The sequence below is a fragment of the Oncorhynchus masou genome, unplaced genomic scaffold, assembly GCF_036934945.1.
Source record: "Oncorhynchus masou masou isolate Uvic2021 unplaced genomic scaffold, UVic_Omas_1.1 unplaced_scaffold_181, whole genome shotgun sequence".
Classification (NCBI taxonomy): domain Eukaryota; kingdom Metazoa; phylum Chordata; class Actinopteri; order Salmoniformes; family Salmonidae; genus Oncorhynchus; species Oncorhynchus masou.
This window is the reverse complement of record NW_027016550.1, coordinates 1,360,942-1,378,252: the sequence shown is the minus strand read 5'-3', so window position 1 is coordinate 1,378,252 and position 17,311 is coordinate 1,360,942. Positions and strand designations below refer to the sequence as shown.

General features: G+C 44.6%; 1 protein-coding gene across 1 annotated transcript in view; it reads left to right on the top strand.

Moving 5' to 3' along the window:
* The window catches only part of tnrc18 (trinucleotide repeat containing 18), a 182,469-nt gene that overhangs the window by 113,576 nt on the left and 51,582 nt on the right, over positions 1–17,311 (top strand). The window contains 2 exon segments of the mRNA XM_064964656.1: positions 163–394; positions 8,500–8,694. Coding sequence (XP_064820728.1) covers positions 163–394; positions 8,500–8,694 — 427 coding nt within the window.

Sequence of the window (17,311 nt, the reverse complement as noted above, 5' to 3'; positions counted from 1 at the left end):
GCTCGGTGTGTGTGTGTGTTTTTATAATTGTGTGTTTTGTAATGGTGTGTGTGTTTGTAATAGTGTGTTTTGTAATGGTGTGTGTGTTTTTATAATGGTGTTTGTGTGTGTGTTTTGTAATGGTGTGTGTGTGTGTGTAATGGTGTGTGTGTTCTCCACCAGGTCTTTAAGGCTCGTCGTGTCGGTCTGTGTGACCATGAGCAGCTAGCCTGTGACCTGGACAGAGCTCTCTCCCTGTCCGTACTCAGCAGCAGCCGCCGGCCGCCCTCTGACCCCGGCGGGAGGGACGGAGGGGTGATCCCCTCGTCTGGAGGGAAACAGAAGGTTAGAGGTCAGAGGGAGATGGTTTCTCCTCCTCTTCCTCACTCCTCTCAACGCTCCAGCTATGACTACAGTGAGTTACACTTTGTTAGTACTGTGTGTGTGTCGGTGTGTCCTAGCCCTGTACAGACTGAGGTTGTGTGTGTTATTGTGTTGTGTGTGTTGTGTGTGTTATTGTGTTGTGTGTGTTATTGAGTTGTGTGTGTTATTGTGTTGTGTGTGTTGTGTGTGTTATTGTGTTGTGTGTGTTATTGTGTTGTGTGTGTTATTGTGTTGTGTGTGTTATTGTGTTGTGTGTGTTATTGTGTTGTGTGTGTTGTGTGTGTTATTGTGTTGGGTGTGTTATTGTGTTGTGTGTGTTATTGTGTTGTGTGTGTTGGGTGTGTTATTGTGTTGTGTGTGTTATTGTGTTGTGTGTGTTATTGTGTTGTGTGTGTTATTGTGTTGTGTGTGTTATTGTGTTGTGTGTGTTATTGTGTTGTGTGTGTTATTGAGTTGTGTGTGTTATTGTGTTGTGTGTGTTATTGTGTTGTGTGTGTTATTGTGTTGTGTATGTTATTGAGTTGTGTGTGTTATTGTGTTGTGTGTGTTATTGTGTTGTGTGTGTTATTGTGTTGTGTATGTTATTGTGTTGTGTGTGTTATTGAGTTGTGTGTGTTATTGTGTTGTGTGTGTTGTGTGTGTTATTGTGTTGTGTGTGTTATTGTGTTGTGTGTGTTATTGTGTTGTGTGTGTTATTGAGTTGTGTGTGTTATTGTGTTGTGTGTGTTATTGTGTTGTGTGTGTTATTGTGTTGTGTGTGTTATTGAGTTGTGTGTGTTATTGTGTTGTGTGTGTTGTGTGTGTTATTGTGTTGTGTGTGTTATTGTGTTGTGTGTGTTATTGTGTTATTGTGTAGTGTGTGTTATTGTGTTGTGTGTGTTATTGAGTTGTGTGTGTTATTGTGTTGTGTGTGTTGTGTGTGTTATTGTGTTGTGTGTGTTATTGTGTTGTGTGTGTTGTGTGTGTTGTGTGTGTTGTGTGTGTTGTGTGTGTTATTGTGTGTTATTGTGTTGTGTGTGTTATTGAGTTGTGTGTGTTATTGTGTTGTGTGTGTTATTGTGTTGTGTGTGTTATTGTGTTGTGTGTGTTATTGAGTTGTGTGTGTTATTGTGTTGTGTGTGTTGTGTGTGTTATTGTGTTGTGTGTGTTATTGTGTTGTGTGTGTTATTGTGTTATTGTGTTGTGTGTGTTATTGTGTTGTGTGTGTTATTGTGTTGTGTGTGTTATTGTGTTGTGTGTGTTGTGTGTGTTATTGTGTTGTGTGTGTTATTGTGTTGTGTGTGTTATTGTGTTGTGTGTGTTATTGTGTTGTGTGTGTTATTGTGTTGTGTGTGTTGTGTGTGTTATTGTGTTGTGTGTGTTATTGTGTTGTGTGTGTTATTGTGTTGTGTGTGTTATTGTGTTGTGTGTGTTATTGTGCTGTGTGTGTGTTATTGTGTTGTGTGTGTTATTGTGTTGTGTGTGTTGTGTGTGTTGTGTGTGTTATTGTGTTGTGTGTGTTGTGTGTGTTATTGTGTTGTGTGTGTTATTGTGTTGTGTGTGTTGTGTGTGTTATTGTGTTGTGTGTGTTATTGTGTTGTGTGTGTTATTGTGTTGTGTGTGTTATTGTGTTGTGTGTGTTATTGTGTTGTGTGTGTTATTGTGTTGTGTGTGTTATTGTGTTGTGTGTGTTATTGTGTTGGGTGTGTTATTGTGTTGGGTGTGTTATTGTGTTGGGTGTGTTATTGTGTTGGGTGTGTTATTGTGTTGGGTGTGTTATTGTGTTGGGTGTGTTATTGTGTTGGGTGTGTTATTGTGTTATTGTGTTGGGTGTGTTATTGTGTTGGGTGTGTTATTGTGCTGTGTGTGTGTTATTGTGTTGTGTGTGTTATTGTGTTGTGTGTGTTGTGTGTGTTATTGTGTTGTGTGTGTTGTGTGTGTTATTGTGTTGTGTGTGTTATTGTGTTGTGTGTGTTGTGTGTGTTATTGTGTTGTGTGTGTTATTGTGTTGTGTGTGTTATTGTGTTGTGTGTGTTATTGTGTTGTGTGTGTTATTGTGTTGTGTGTGTTATTGTGCTGTGTGTGTGTTATTGTGTTGTGTGTGTTATTGTGTTGTGTGTGTTGTGTGTGTTGTGTGTGTTATTGTGTTGTGTGTGTTGTGTGTGTTATTGTGTTGTGTGTGTTATTGTGTTGTGTGTGTTGTGTGTGTTATTGTGTTGTGTGTGTTATTGTGTTGTGTGTGTTATTGTGTTGTGTGTGTTATTGTGTTGGGTGTGTTATTGTGTTGGGTGTGTTATTGTGTTGGGTGTGTTATTGTGTTGGGTGTGTTATTGTGTTGGGTGTGTTATTGTGTTATTGTGTTGTGTGTGTTATTGTGTTGTGTGTGTTATTGTGCTGTGTGTGTGTTATTGTGTTGTGTGTGTTATTGTGTTGTGTGTGTTGTGTGTGTTATTGTGTTGTGTGTGTTGTGTGTGTTATTGTGTTGTGTGTGTTATTGTGTTATTGTGTTGTGTGTGTTGTGTGTGTTATTGTGTTGTGTGTGTTATTGTGTTGTGTGTGTTATTGTGTTGTGTGTGTTATTGTGTTGTGTGTGTTATTGTGTTGTGTGTGTTATTGTGCTGTGTGTGTGTTATTGTGTTGTGTGTGTTATTGTGTTGTGTGTGTTGTGTGTGTTGTGTGTGTTATTGTGTTGTGTGTGTTGTGTGTGTTATTGTGTTGTGTGTGTTATTGTGTTGTGTGTGTTGTGTGTGTTATTGTGTTGTGTGTGTTATTGTGTTGTGTGTGTTATTGTGTTGTGTGTGTTATTGTGTTGTGTGTGTTATTGTGTTGTGTGTGTTGTGTGTGTTATTGTGTTGTGTGTGTTGTGTGTGTTGTGTGTGTTATTGTAAGCTTCATGAAATGGGTTTCCATGGCTGAGCAGCCGCACACAAGCCTCAGATCACCATGCGCAGTGCCAAGCGTGGGCTGGAGGGGTGTAAACCAAGCGTGGGCTGGAGGGGTGTAAACCAAGCTGGAGTGGTGTAGACCAAGCTGGAGTGGTGTAAACCAAGCTGGAGTGGTGTAAACCAAGCGTGGGCTGGAGTGGTGTAAACCAAGCGTGGGCTGGAGTGGTGTATACCAAGCGTGGGCTGGAGTGGTGTCAACCAAGCTGGAGTGGTGTAGACCAAGCGTGGGCTGGAGTGGTGTCAACCAAGCTGGAGTGGTGTAAACCAAGCGTGGGCTGGAGTGGTGTATACCAAGCGTGGGCTGGAGTGGTGTAAACCAAGCGTGGGCTGGAGTGGTGTAAACCAAGCGTGGGCTGGAGTGGTGTATACCAAGCTGGAGTGGTGTAAACCAAGCGTGGGCTGGAGTGGTGTATACCAAGCTGGAGTGGTGTAAACCAAGCGTGGGCTGGAGTGGTGTATACCAAGCGTGGGCTGGAGTGGTGTAAACCAAGCGTGGGCTGGAGTGGTGTATACCAAGCTGGAGTGGTGTAAACCAAGCGTGGGCTGGAGTGGTGTATACCAAGCGTGGGCTGGAGTGGTGTAAACCAAGCGTGGGCTGGAGTGGTGTATACCAAGCGTGGGCTGGAGTGGTGTATACCAAGCGTGGGCTGGAGTGGTGTAAACCAAGCGTGGGCTGGAGTGGTGTATACCAAGCGTGGGCTGGAGTGGTGTAAACCAAGCGTGGGCTGGAGTGGTGTAAACCAAGCGTGGGCTGGAGTGGTGTATACCAAGCTGGAGTGGTGTAAACCAAGCGTGGGCTGGAGTGGTGTATACCAAGCGTGGGCTGGAGTGGTGTAAACCAAGCGTGGGCTGGAGTGGTGTATACCAAGCGTGGGCTGGAGTGGTGTATACCAAGCTGGAGTGGTGTAAACCAAGCGTGGGCTGGAGTGGTGTAAACCAAGCTGGAGTGGTGTAAACCAAGCGTGGGCTGGAGTGGTGTATACCAAGCGTGGGCTGGAGTGGTGTAAACCAAGCGTGGGCTGGAGTGGTGTATACCAAGCTGGAGTGGTGTAAACCAAGCTGGAGTGGTGTATACCAAGCGTGGGCTGGAGTGGTGTATACCAAGCGTGGGCTGGAGTGGTGTATACCAATCGTGGGCTGGAGTGGTGTATACCAAGCTGGAGTGGTGTAAACCAAGCTGGAGTGGTGTAAACCAAGCTGGAGTGGTGTAAACCAAGCGTGGGCTGGAGTGGTGTATACCAAGCGTGGGCTGGAGTGGTGTAAACCAATCGTGGGCTGGAGTGGTGTATACCAAGCTGGAGTGGTGTAAACCAAGCTGGAGTGGTGTAAACCAAGCGTGGGCTGGAGTGGTGTATACCAAGCGTGGGCTGGAGTGGTGTAAACCAAGCTGGAGTGGTGTAAACCAAGCGTGGGCTGGAGTGGTGTAAACCAAGCGTGGGCTGGAGTGGTGTAAACCAAGCGTGGGCTGGAGTGGTGTAAACCAAGCTGGAGTGGTGTAAACCAAGCTGGAGTGGTGTAAACCAAGCTGGAGTGGTGTAAACCAAGCTGGAGTGGTGTAAACCAAGCTGGAGTGGTGTAAACCAAGCCTCTGCTGGAGTGGTGTAAACCAAGCCTCTGCTGGAGTGGTGTAAACCAAGCGTGGGCTGGAGTGGTGTAAACCAAGCGTGGGCTGGAGTGGTGTAAACCAAGCGTGGGCTGGAGTGGTGTAAACCAAGCGTGGGCTGGAGTGGTGTAAACCAAGCGTGGGCTGGAGTGGTGTAAACCAAGCTGGAGTGGTGTAAACCAAGCCTCTGCTGGAGTGGTGTAAACCAAGCTGGAGTGGTGTAAACCAAGCGTGGGCTGGAGTGGTGTAAACCAAGCTGGAGTGGTGTAAACCAAGCGTGGGCTGGAGTGGTGTAAACCAAGCGTGGGCTGGAGTGGTGTAAACCAAGCGTGGGCTGGAGTGGTGTAAACCAAGCGTGGGCTGGAGTGGTGTAAACCAAGCGTGGGCTGGAGTGGTGTAAACCAAGCGTGGGCTGGAGTGGTGTAAACCAAGCGTGGGCTGGAGTGGCGTAAAGCTTGCCGCCATTGGACTCTGGAGCAGTGGAAACGCGTTCTCTGGAGTGATGAGTCACGCTTCACCATCTCACAGTCCGATGGACGAATCTGAGTTTGGCAGATGCCACGAGAAAGCTACCTGCCCCAATGCATAGTGCCAACTGTAAAGTTTGGTGGAGGAGGAATAATGGTCTGGGGCTGTTTTTCATGGTTCGGGCCCCTTAGTTCCAGTGAAGGGAAATCTTAACGCTGCAGCATACAATGACATTCTAGACGATTCTGTGGCAACAGTTTGGGGAAGACCCTTTCCTGTTTCAGCATGACAATTACCCCGCTCAAGTGAGGTCCATACAGAAATAGTTTGTCGATCGGTGTGGAAGAACTTGACTGGCCTGCACAGAGCCCTGACCTCAACCCCATTGAAAACCTTTGTGATGCATTGAAAATTAAGACTCGAGCCATGCCTAATCGCCCGCCAATGTTCCGTAGCAATGTTTCAATGTTGTGTAGCAATGTTCCGTAGCAATGTTCCGTAGCAATGTTCCAATGTTCCGTAGCAATGTTCCAATGTTCCGTAGCAATGTTCCATAGCAATGTTCCAATGTTCCGTAGCAATGTTCCAACATCTAGTGGAAAGCCTTCCCAGAAGAGTGGAGGCTGTTATAGCAGCAAAGGGAGGACCAACTCCATATTAATGCCTATGATTTTTGAATGAGATGTTGGACCAGCAGGTGTCCACATCCTGCTGGTTGTGTCGTGTAGGACAGTAAAGGCCGTGCCAATATTTAACTTTATTAAGGAAATGGGTTCTTATTGTACTGTGATATGTGGTTGTCCACCTAGCCATCACCTAGCTATCGCCTAGCCATCACCTAGCCATCACCTAGCCATCACCTAGCCATCACCTAGCCATCACCTAGCCATCACCTAGCCATCACCTAGCCATCACCTAGCCATCGCCTAGCTATCGCCTAGCCATCACCTTGCCATCACCTTGCCATCACCTAGCCATCACCTTGCCATCACCTTGCCATCACCTAGCCATCACCTAGCCATCACCTAGCCATCACCTAGCCATCGCCTAGCTATCGCCTAGCCATCACCTTGCCATCACCTTGCCATCACCTAGCCATCACCTTGCCATCACCTTGCCATCACCTAGCCATCACCTAGCCATCACCTAGCCATCACCTAGCTATCTGAATATACTAACTACTGTGATATGTGGTTGTCCCACCTAGCTATCTGAATATACTAACTACTGTGATATGTGGTTGTCTCACCTCGCTATCTGAATATACTAACTACTGTGATATGTGGTTGTCCCACCTCGCTATCTGAATATACTAACTACTGTGATATGTGGTTGTCTCACCTCGCTATCTGAATATACTAACTACTGTAATATGTGGTTGTCTCACCTAGCTATCTGAATATACTAACTACTGTGATATGTGGTTGTCCCACCTAGCTATCTGAATACACTAACTACTGTGATATGTGGTTGTCCCACCTAGCTATCTGAATATACTAACTACTGTAATATGTGGTTGTCTCACCTAGCTATCTGAATACACTAACTACTGTAATATGTGGTTGTCCCACCTAGCTATCTGAATATACTAACTACTGTGATATGTGGTTGTCCCACCTAGCTATCACCTAGCCATCACCTAGCTATCTGAATATACTAACTACTGTGATATGTGGTTGTCCACCTAGCTATCACCTAGCCATCACCTAGCTATCTGAATATACTAACTACTGTGATATGTGGTTGTCTCACCTAGCTATCACCTAGCCATCACCTAGCTATCTGAATATACTAACTACTGTGATATGTGGTTGTCTCACCTAGCTATCTGAATACACTAACTACTGTGATATGTGGTTGTCTCACCTAGCTATCTGAATATACTAACTACTGTAATATGTGGTTGTCCCACCTAGCTATCTGAATATACTAACTACTGTGATATGTGGTTGTCTGAAGATGAATATACTAACTACGTGTGATATGTTAAATGACTAACATGTTAATGTCACTGAGTCTCTGGATGAGAACCTCTGTTAAATGACTAACATGTTAAATGACTAACATGTTAAATGACTAACATGTTAAATGACTAACATGTTAAATGACTAACATGTTAAATGACTAACATGTTATTGTAACTGAGTCTCTGGATGAGAACCTCTGTTAAATGACTAACATGTTAAATGACTAACATGTTAAATGACTACCATGTTAAATGACTAGCATGTTAAATGTCTAACATGTTATTGTAACTGAGTCTCTGGATGAGAACCTCTGTTAAATGTCTAACATGTTAAATGACTAACATGTTAAATGACTACCATGTTAAATGTCTAACATGTTAAATGACTAACATGTTAAATGACTAACATGTTAAATGACTAACATGTTAAATGACTAACATGTTAAATGACTAACATGTTAAATGACTAACATGTTAAATGTCTAACATGTTAAATGTCTAACATGTTAAATGACTAACATGTTAAATGACTAACATGTTAAATGTCTAACATGTTAAATGACTAACATGTTAAATGACTAACATGTTAAATGACTAACATGTTGAATGACTAACATGTTGAATGACTAACATGTTGAATGACTAACATGTTAAATGTCTAACATGTTAAATGACTAACATGTTAAATGACTAACATGTTAATGTCACTGAGTCTCTGGATGAGAACCTCTGTTAAATGACTAACATGTTAAATGACTAACATGTTAAATGACTAACATGTTAAATGACTAACATGTTAAATGACTAACATGTTAAATGACTAACATGTTAAATGACTAACATGTTAAATGACTAACATGTTAAATGACTAACATGTTAAATGTCTACCATGTTAATGTCACTGAGTCTCTGGATGAGAACCTCTGTTAAATGACTACCATGTTAAATGACTGTCATGTTAAATGACTAACATGTTAAATGACTAACATGTTAAATGACTAACATGTTAAATGACTAACATGTTAAATGACTAACATGTTAAATGACTAACATGTTAAATGTCTAACATGTTAAATGTCTACCATGTTAATGTCACTGAGTCTCTGGATGAGAACCTCTGTTAAATGACTACCATGTTAATGTGTTGTGTCCTGACCCTGTGTTCTCTGCACCAGACTCTGACTCTGAAGAGGATGTCCCCCGGGGGGGCTGTCACCCCTTCTCAGGGTTGCGACCCCACACAACCCCGCCCAGGAAGAGACCGTCTCCCTCCTCGTCCAATCAGGCGGCTCGGGAGAGGAAACAGAAGCACTTATCCCTGCTGCTGCAGGAGGCGGGGCTTAGCTCCTCCGACGACTCCTTCGATCAAGGTTACTGACCACACCCCCTGGTTACTAACCACACCCTCTGTGATATTTTCATAAGGGCACAATGTTGCTAAACGTTGAGATAGAGATGTTGTAGGGAATCACATCATCTCTGTTGAGATAGAGATGTTGTAGGGAATCACATCATCTCTGTTGAGATAGAGATGTTGTAGGGAATCACATCATCTCTGTTGAGATAGAGATGTTGTAGGGAATCACATCATCTCTGTTGAGATAGAGATGTTGTAGGGAATCACTTCATCTCTGTTGAGATAGAGATGTTGTGGGGAATCACGTCATCTCTGTTGACATAGAGATGTTGTGGGGAATCACGTCATCTCTGTTGACATAGAGATGTTGTGGGGAATCACGTCATCTCTGTTGACATAGAGATGTTGTGGGGAATCACGTCATCTCTATTAATAAACGTTGAGATAGATGTTTTGCTGTAGGGAATCACGTCATCTCTGTTGACATAGAGATGTTGTGGGGAATCACGTCATCTCTGTTGACATAGAGATGTTGTGGGGAATCACGTCATCTCTGTTGACATAGAGATGTTGTAGGGAATCACGTCATCTCTATTAATAAACGTTGAGATAGATGTTTTGCTGTAGGGAATCACGTCATCTCTGTTGACATAGAGATGTTGTGGGGAATCACGTCATCTCTGTTGACATAGAGATGTTGTGGGGAATCACGTCATCTCTGTTGACATAGAGATGTTGTGGGGAATCACGTCATCTCTGTTGACATAGAGATGTTGTGGGGAATCACGTCATCTCTGTTGACATAGAGATGTTGTGGGGAATCACGTCATCTCTGTTGACATAGAGATGTTGTGGGGAATCACGTCATCTCTGTTGACATAGAGATGTTGTGGGGAATCACGTCATCTCTGTTGACATAGAGATGTTGTGGGGAATCACGTCATCTCTGTTGACATAGAGATGTTGTGGGGAATCACGTCATCTCTGTTGACATAGAGATGTTGTGGGGAATCACGTCATCTCTGTTGACATAGAGATGTTGTAGGGAATCACGTCATCTCTGTTGACATAGAGATGTTGTAGGGAATCACGTCATCTCTGTTGACATAGAGATGTTGTGGGGAATCACGTCATCTCTGTTGACATAGAGATGTTGTGGGGAATCACGTCATCTCTATTAATAAACGTTGAGATAGATGTTTTGCTGTAGGGAATCACGTCATCTCTGTTGACATAGAGATGTTGTGGGGAATCACGTCATCTCTGTTGACATAGAGATGTTGTGGGGAATCACGTCATCTCTATTAATAAACGTTGAGATAGATGTTTTGCTGTAGGGAATCACGTCATCTCTGTTGACATAGAGATGTTGTGGGGAATCACGTCATCTCTGTTGACATAGAGATGTTGTGGGGAATCACGTCATCTCTGTTGACATAGAGATGTTGTAGGGAATCACGTCATCTCTGTTGACATAGAGATGTTGTAGGGAATCCTGTCATCTCAAAACTGTAAAATCTGCATCATTCTGAGTGTTTCACCTCACTGACCTCACTTCCTGCGTACTGACCACACAGAGAGAGAGAGGGCTCTTACAGCTGTGACATCACTTCCTGCGTACTGACCACACAGAGAGAGAGAGGGCTCTTACATATGTGACCTCACTCCCAGGCTCTTAAGAGTCCCATTCCTCTCCCTGCCGCTGCTGCCTCCTGGTTTTAGACTTGATTTTGTTACGGTTGTCACGGTTACGGTTGTCACGGATGCGGTTGTCATGGTTTTGCCTGGCTTGCTCAGACTGCTGTGGATTTTTTTTATACATTGATCATGTGTGGATGTGTGTTTTTCTAAAAAAAAAATAAGTTGTGTTTTTTGGTACTGAAGCTTTTTATTAAAGGTGTTTTTTAATTGAATTTGGTAAAGAAAGCCAACTCACTGTGGTCCTTGTCTCTCGCTTCGTCTGTCTCTCTCTGTCCGCCTGTCCTGTCTGTCGGCTGCACACACTACTTGCTCTGTCGGACCTGTATCCCTCCTATAGCCCCCAACAGCACAAGGGCACTAGGTTCCTACACTGTAGTGCTTCAATGGGGTTTTAGTTGTGGGCTCCTCTGCATCATGCAGAGCGAAACACACACCACACACACACACGCTCACACAGACACACACACACACACTCACACACACACACACGCTCACACACACACACACGCTCAGACACACACGCTCACACAGACACACACACTCAGACACACACGCTCACACACACAGAACTGTTCTCAATGAAGACGGTGACATGTGATTGTGAGGGCTATGGTAAGGGTTGAGGTTTGGGACGAGGATAGGGATGAAGGACGGCTACCTGTGGGTTTCAGAGAGATTTCTTTTAGATTCATAAAACTCACACACACACACACACAGTTCAAACTATCTGATTGGCTTGTTGGGATATTCGGAGAATAGGGCTCCTTCTTCCTGTCTACTAAACCTCCAGATAACTCCGCCCCTTCCTGTCGTTCGCTGCCACCTGCTCATCTTTCACCTGCTTACTCCTGACCCCTCTCCTACCCATGATGCTTTACGTGTCTCTCAGCCTGTGCTGTTTGTTCTGCTGCTGCTGCTGCTGCTGACACACACAAGCCTGCCAGGACTAGCGCCACCTATAGCCATGCTACCTCGCTAAGGTATGGTTAGCTATAGCTAGCCTAACCTACAGCTAGTTGATGCTACGGTTAGCTATAGCTAGTCTATCCTACAGCTAGTTGATGCTACGGCTAGCTATAGCTAGTCTATCCTACAGCTAGTTGATGCTACGGCTAGCTATAGCTAGTCTATCCTACAGCTAGTTGATGCTACGGCTAGCTATAGCTAGTCTGTCCTACAGCTAGTTGATGCTACGGCTAGCTATAGCTAGTCTAACCTACAGCTAGTTGATGCTACGGTTAGCTATAGCTAGTCTATCCTACAGCTAGTTGATGCTACGGTTAGCTATAGCTAGTCTAACCTACAGCTAGTTGATGCTACGGTTAGCTATAGCTAGTCTGTCCTACAGCTAGTTGATGCTACGGCTAGCTATAGCTAGTCTAACCTACAGCTAGTTGATGCTACGGTTAGCTATAGCTAGTCTGTCCTACAGCTAGTTGATGCTACGGCTAGCTATAGCTAGTCTGTCCTACAGCTAGTTGATGCTACGGTTAGCTATAGCTAGTCTGTCCTACAGCTAGTTGATGCTACGGCTAGCTATAGCTAGTCTAACCTACAGCTAGTTGATGCTACGGTTAGCTATAGCTAGTCTATCCTACAGCTAGTTGATGCTACGGCTAGCTATAGCTAGTCTATCCTACAGCTAGTTGATGCTACGGCTAGCTGTAGCTAGTCTATGCTACAGTTAGCTATAGCCAGTCTACTAAAACTTAAATTAAACAGTCTCATAGTCGCTTGTCCCTTTTTAATAGCCGGGCGACGGCACACATTTCAGCAAATAAATGCATTGTTTACAAGGTTTGTTTTAATGTGTTACATTTAATAGTTCAATAGTGATTTGAAAAAAATTACGGCAATCATCAGATATCACCATGAAAAAACTGCTAGCCGTTGGCTGCTAACTAGAAGCACAAAAACAGTCAACAACTTTGGGAGTATCAGACCCTTATAGAAGTCGGCCGATCGCCCTCTAGTGGTGAATATAAGAACTGCACAGTCAAAGGGGAGAATAATTATTCTGTCAAGGAAAGTATTTTATTTTTATTTTTCGCGAGAATAGAGGCACTCTAAGACAACAATGTGAAACAGTGTGTAAATGATAACACATTAGTGAATAAATGTATTCAAATGAATACAGGAAATGTATTAAAAAAAATACTGGAATTAAACATTCAAATTAGCAAAATTGAATTTTTTGGGCAAACCGACCAAATTCAAATCAATGTGAGTTAAGAACATATTCTTATATTCAATGATGGCCTAGAGTTCAGGGGCAGACTGACAGATTTGCACCTTGTCAGCTTGGGGGTTTGAACTTGCAACCTTCCGGTTACTAGTCCAATGCTCTAACCACTAGGCTACCCTGCTGCCCCATATATCTGTCATTTATTTCCTTTCACTTTATTTAACTAGGAAAATCAGTTAAAAACAAGTTCTTATTTTCAATGATGGCCTAGGAACAGTAGGTTAACTGCCTGTTCAGGGGCAGAACGTACCATGTACCATGTCAGCTCGGGGATTCGATCTTGCAACCTTTCGGTTACTAGTCCAACGCTCTAACCACTAGGCTAGTGGAACAGGGTAGATATTTCAATGTGCCTTTTGGTTTTATACACCAGCTGAAAATACGATATTTTATTGAAAAGCTATTTCACAAAGGTTTAGACCATGATTCTCGACACTGCTTGTTTTGTCACATAAACTGAAATTAGGCGAACTCTTCGAATTTTAGCAACCAAAAAATTACGTACCGATTTCTGCATAGTGCATTTCTTAAAATGGAAGTTTTACAGTATGCTACATCTAGTTGATCTACATGGCTACGCTATAGCTAGCCGACGCTACGATTAAGCTACATGGCTAAGCTACGCTATAGCTAGCCGATGCTAAGACTAGGCTACATGGCTAAGCTCCGCACGCTATAGCTAGCCGACGCTATGACTAGGCTACATGGCTAAGCTACGCACGCTATAGCTAGCCGACGCTACGACTAAGTTACATGGCTAAGCTACGCTATAGCTTGCCGACGCTACGACTAAGCTACAAGGCTAAGCTACGCTAGCAGATGCTAGGCTACTCCATGCGCTGCCCTGCCTGAGGCCACACGCCTGTCACCTGTTGTGTAAGTAAGATGTCCCTCCTCTCTCTGTGTCTCAGTGATGATGCTAATGCTAACATGGACGCTCAAACTACTAGTCGCCTGGCGGGATCTGGGGTTGAATATTCAGTCTCATGGACAATATTAATGTCAATATGAACGTTTGCTTCACAAATAGAACCTTTTGCTTGTGTTTCTGAGCTGTAGATATGCATCCTTCCTTCCTTTCCTTCCTAGTAAGGAATGATCTGACCAAGTTAGACTTGGATTGACCCTCACATGCCACAAAATCTGCTTTTTGTAAAGAAGATGTGAGTCCTCTCTGGTAGGGAGGAGTCAGATCAGTGATGACTCTCTGGTAGGGAGGAGTCAGGTCGGTGAGTCCTCTCTGGTAGGGAGGAGTCAGGTCGGTGAGTCCTCTCTGGTAGGGAGGAGTCAGATTGGTGATGACTCTCTGGTAGGGAGGAGTCAGATTGGTGATGACTCTCTGGTGGGGAGGAGTCAGATCAGTGATGACTCTCTGGTGGGGAGGAGTCAGATCGGTGATGACTCTGGTGGGGAGGAGTCAGATCGGTGATGACTCTGTTAGGGAGGAGTCAGGTCGGTGAGTCCTCTCTGTTAGGGAGGAGTCAGATCGGTGAGTCCTCTCTGGTAGGGAGGAGTCAGATCGGTGAGTCCTCTGGTAGGGAGGAGTCAGATCGGTGATGACTCTCTGGTGGGGAGGAGTCAGATCGGTGATGACTCTCTGGTGGGGAGGAGTCAGATCGGTGAGTCCTCTCTGGTAGGGAGGAGTCAGATTGGTGATGACTCTCTGGTGGGGAGGAGTCAGATCGGTGATGACTCTCTGGTAGGGAGGAGTCAGATCGGTGAGTCCTCTCTGGTGGGGAGGAGTCAGATCGGTGAGTCCTCTCTGGTGGGGAGGAGTCAGATCGGTGAGTCCTCTCTGGTGGGGAGGAGTCAGATCGGTGAGTCCTCTCTGGTGGGGAGGAGTCAGATCGGTGATGACTCTGGTGGGGAGGAGTCAGATCGGTGATGACTCTGGTGGGGAGGAGTCAGATCGGTGATGACTCTCTGGTGGGGAGGAGTCAGATCGGTGATGACTCTCTGGTGGGGAGTGAGGAAGGAAGGATGCGTACTGAGTGATTAACCAAATTTCGTCCGACGTCGGTTCAATTACTTGAATTCCATTTCGATCGGGTTTTTGTGAAATCAAATCATTCACAACAAAAATTAGGAAACTGTATGGGATGCTGGGTTGAAGGGAGTTGTAGTTCTCATTTAAGCAAATATTCAAACCTAGTTCAGTTCAGAAACTACAATCCCATAATCCACTGCGCCAGTTTTTTCCCTCAACTTGTCGCCTGCCTTCCCGCCTTTCGGACAACAGCTCCTCGTTATTAGGCCCGGAGACATGAGCATCTGGTCATTATATACAGACCTCTGGGCAGATAGACTGTTACATCTGATGTGCCTGTCTGTTTCTCTTCCTGTCTGTCTACCTGTCTGTTTCTCTTCCTGTCTGCCTACCTGTCTGTCTGTTTCTCTTCCTGTCTGCCTACCTGTCTGTCTGTTTCTCTTCCTGTCTGCCTACCTGTCTGTCTGTTTCTCTTCCTGTCTGCCTACCTGTCTGTCTGTTTCTCTTCCTGTCTGTCTACCTGTCTGTTTCTCTTCCTGTCTGTCTATCTGTCTGTTTCTCTTCCTGTCTGTCTACCTGTCTGTCTGTTTCTCTTCCTGTCTGTCTATCTGTCTGTTTCTCTTCCTGTCTGTCTATCTGTCTGTTTCTCTTCCTGTCTGTCTATCTGTCTGTTTCTCTTCCTGTCTGTCTACCTGTCTGTTTCTCTTCCTGTCTGTTTCTCTACCTGTCTGTTTCTCTTCCTGTCTGTTTCTCTTCCTGTCTGTCTACCTGTCTGTTTCTCTTCCTGTCTGTCTACCTGTCTGTTTCTCTTCCTGTCTGTCTACCTGTCTGTTTCTCTTCCTGTCTGTCTACCTGTCTGTTTCTCTTCCTGTCTGTCTACCTGTCTGTTTCTCTTCCTGTCTGTCTGTCTGTCTGTTTCTCTACCTGTCTATCTGTCTGTCTGTTTCTCTTCCTGTCTGTCTACCTGTCTGTTTCTCTTCCTGTCTGTACCTGTCTGTTTCTCTACCTGTCTGTTTCTCTTCCTGTCTGTTTCTCTTCCTGTCTGTCTACCTGTCTGTTTCTCTTCCTGTCTGTCTACCTGTCTGTTTCTCTTCCTGTCTATCTACCTGTCTGTTTCTCTTCCTGTCTGTCTACCTGTGTTTCTCTTCCTGTCTGTCTACCTGTCTGTTTCTCTTCCTGTCTGTCTACCTGTCTGTTTCTCTTCCTGTCTGTCTACCTGTCTGTTTCTCTTCCTGTCTGTCTACCTGTCTGTTTCTCTTCCTGTCTGTCTACCTGTCTGTTTCTCTTCCTGTCTGTCTACCTGTCTGTTTCTCTTCCTGTCTGTCTACCTGTCTGTTTCTCTTCCAGTCTGTCTACCTGTCTGTTTCTCTTCCTGTCTATCTACCTGTCTGTTTCTCTTCCTGTCTGTCTACCTGTGTTTCTCTTCCTGTCTGTCTACCTGTCTGTTTCTCTTCCTGTCTGTCTACCTGTCTGTTTCTCTTCCTGTCTGTCTACCTGTCTGTTTCTCTTCCAGTCTGTCTACCTGTCTGTTTCTCTTCCTGTCTATCTACCTGTCTGTTTCTCTTCCTGTCTGTCTACCTGTGTTTCTCTTCCTGTCTGTCTACCTGTCTGTTTCTCTTCCTGTCTGTCTACCTGTCTGTTTCTCTTCCTGTCTGTCTACCTGTCTGTTTCTCTTCCTGTCTGTCTACCTGTCTGTTTCTCTTCCTGTCTGTCTACCTGTCTGTTTCTCTTCCTGTCTGTCTACCTGTCTGTTTCTCTTCCTGTCTGTCTACCTGTCTGTTTCTCTTCCAGTCTGTCTACATGTCTGTTTCTCTTCCAGTCTGTCTACCTGTCTGTTTCTCTTCCTGTCTGTCTACCTGTCTGTTTCTCTTCCTGTCTATCTACCTGTCTGTTTCTCTTCCTGTCTGTCTACCTGTCTGTCTGTTTCTCTTCCTGTCTGTCTGTTTCTCTTCCTGTCTGTCTACCTGTCTGTTTCTCTACCTGTCTGTCTACCTGTCTGTTTCTCTTCCTGTCTGTACCTGTCTGTTTCTCTTCCTGTCTGTCTACCTGTCTGTTTCTCTTCCTGTCTGTCTACCTGTCTGTTTCTCTTCCTGTCTGTCTACCTGTCTGTTTCTCTTCCTGTCTGTCTACCTGTCTGTTTCTCTTCCTGTCTGTCTACCTGTCTGTTTCTCTTCCTGTCTGTCTACCTGTCTGTTTCTCTTCCTGTCTGTCTACCTGTCTGTTTCTCTTCCAGTCTGTCTACATGTCTGTTTCTCTTCCAGTCTGTCTACCTGTCTGTTTCTCTTCCTGTCTGTCTACCTGTCTGTTTCTCTTCCTGTCTATCTACCTGTCTGTTTCTCTTCCTGTCTGTCTACCTGTCTGTCTGTTTCTCTTCCTGTCTGTCTGTTTCTCTTCCTGTCTGTCTACCTGTCTGTTTCTCTACCTGTCTGTCTACCTGTCTGTTTCTCTTCCTGTCTGTACCTGTCTGTTTCTCTTCCTGTCTGTCTACCTGTCTGTTTCTCTACCTGTCTGTTTCTCTTCCTGTCTGTCTACCTGTCTGTTTCTCTTCCTGTCTGTCTACCTGTCTGTTTCTCTACCTGTTTATCTACCTGTCTGTGTCTCTTCCTGTCTATCTACCTGTCTGTTTCTCTTCCTGTCTGTCTACCTGTCTGTTTCTCTACCTGTCTGTCTACCGGTCTGTTTCTCTTCCTGTCTGTC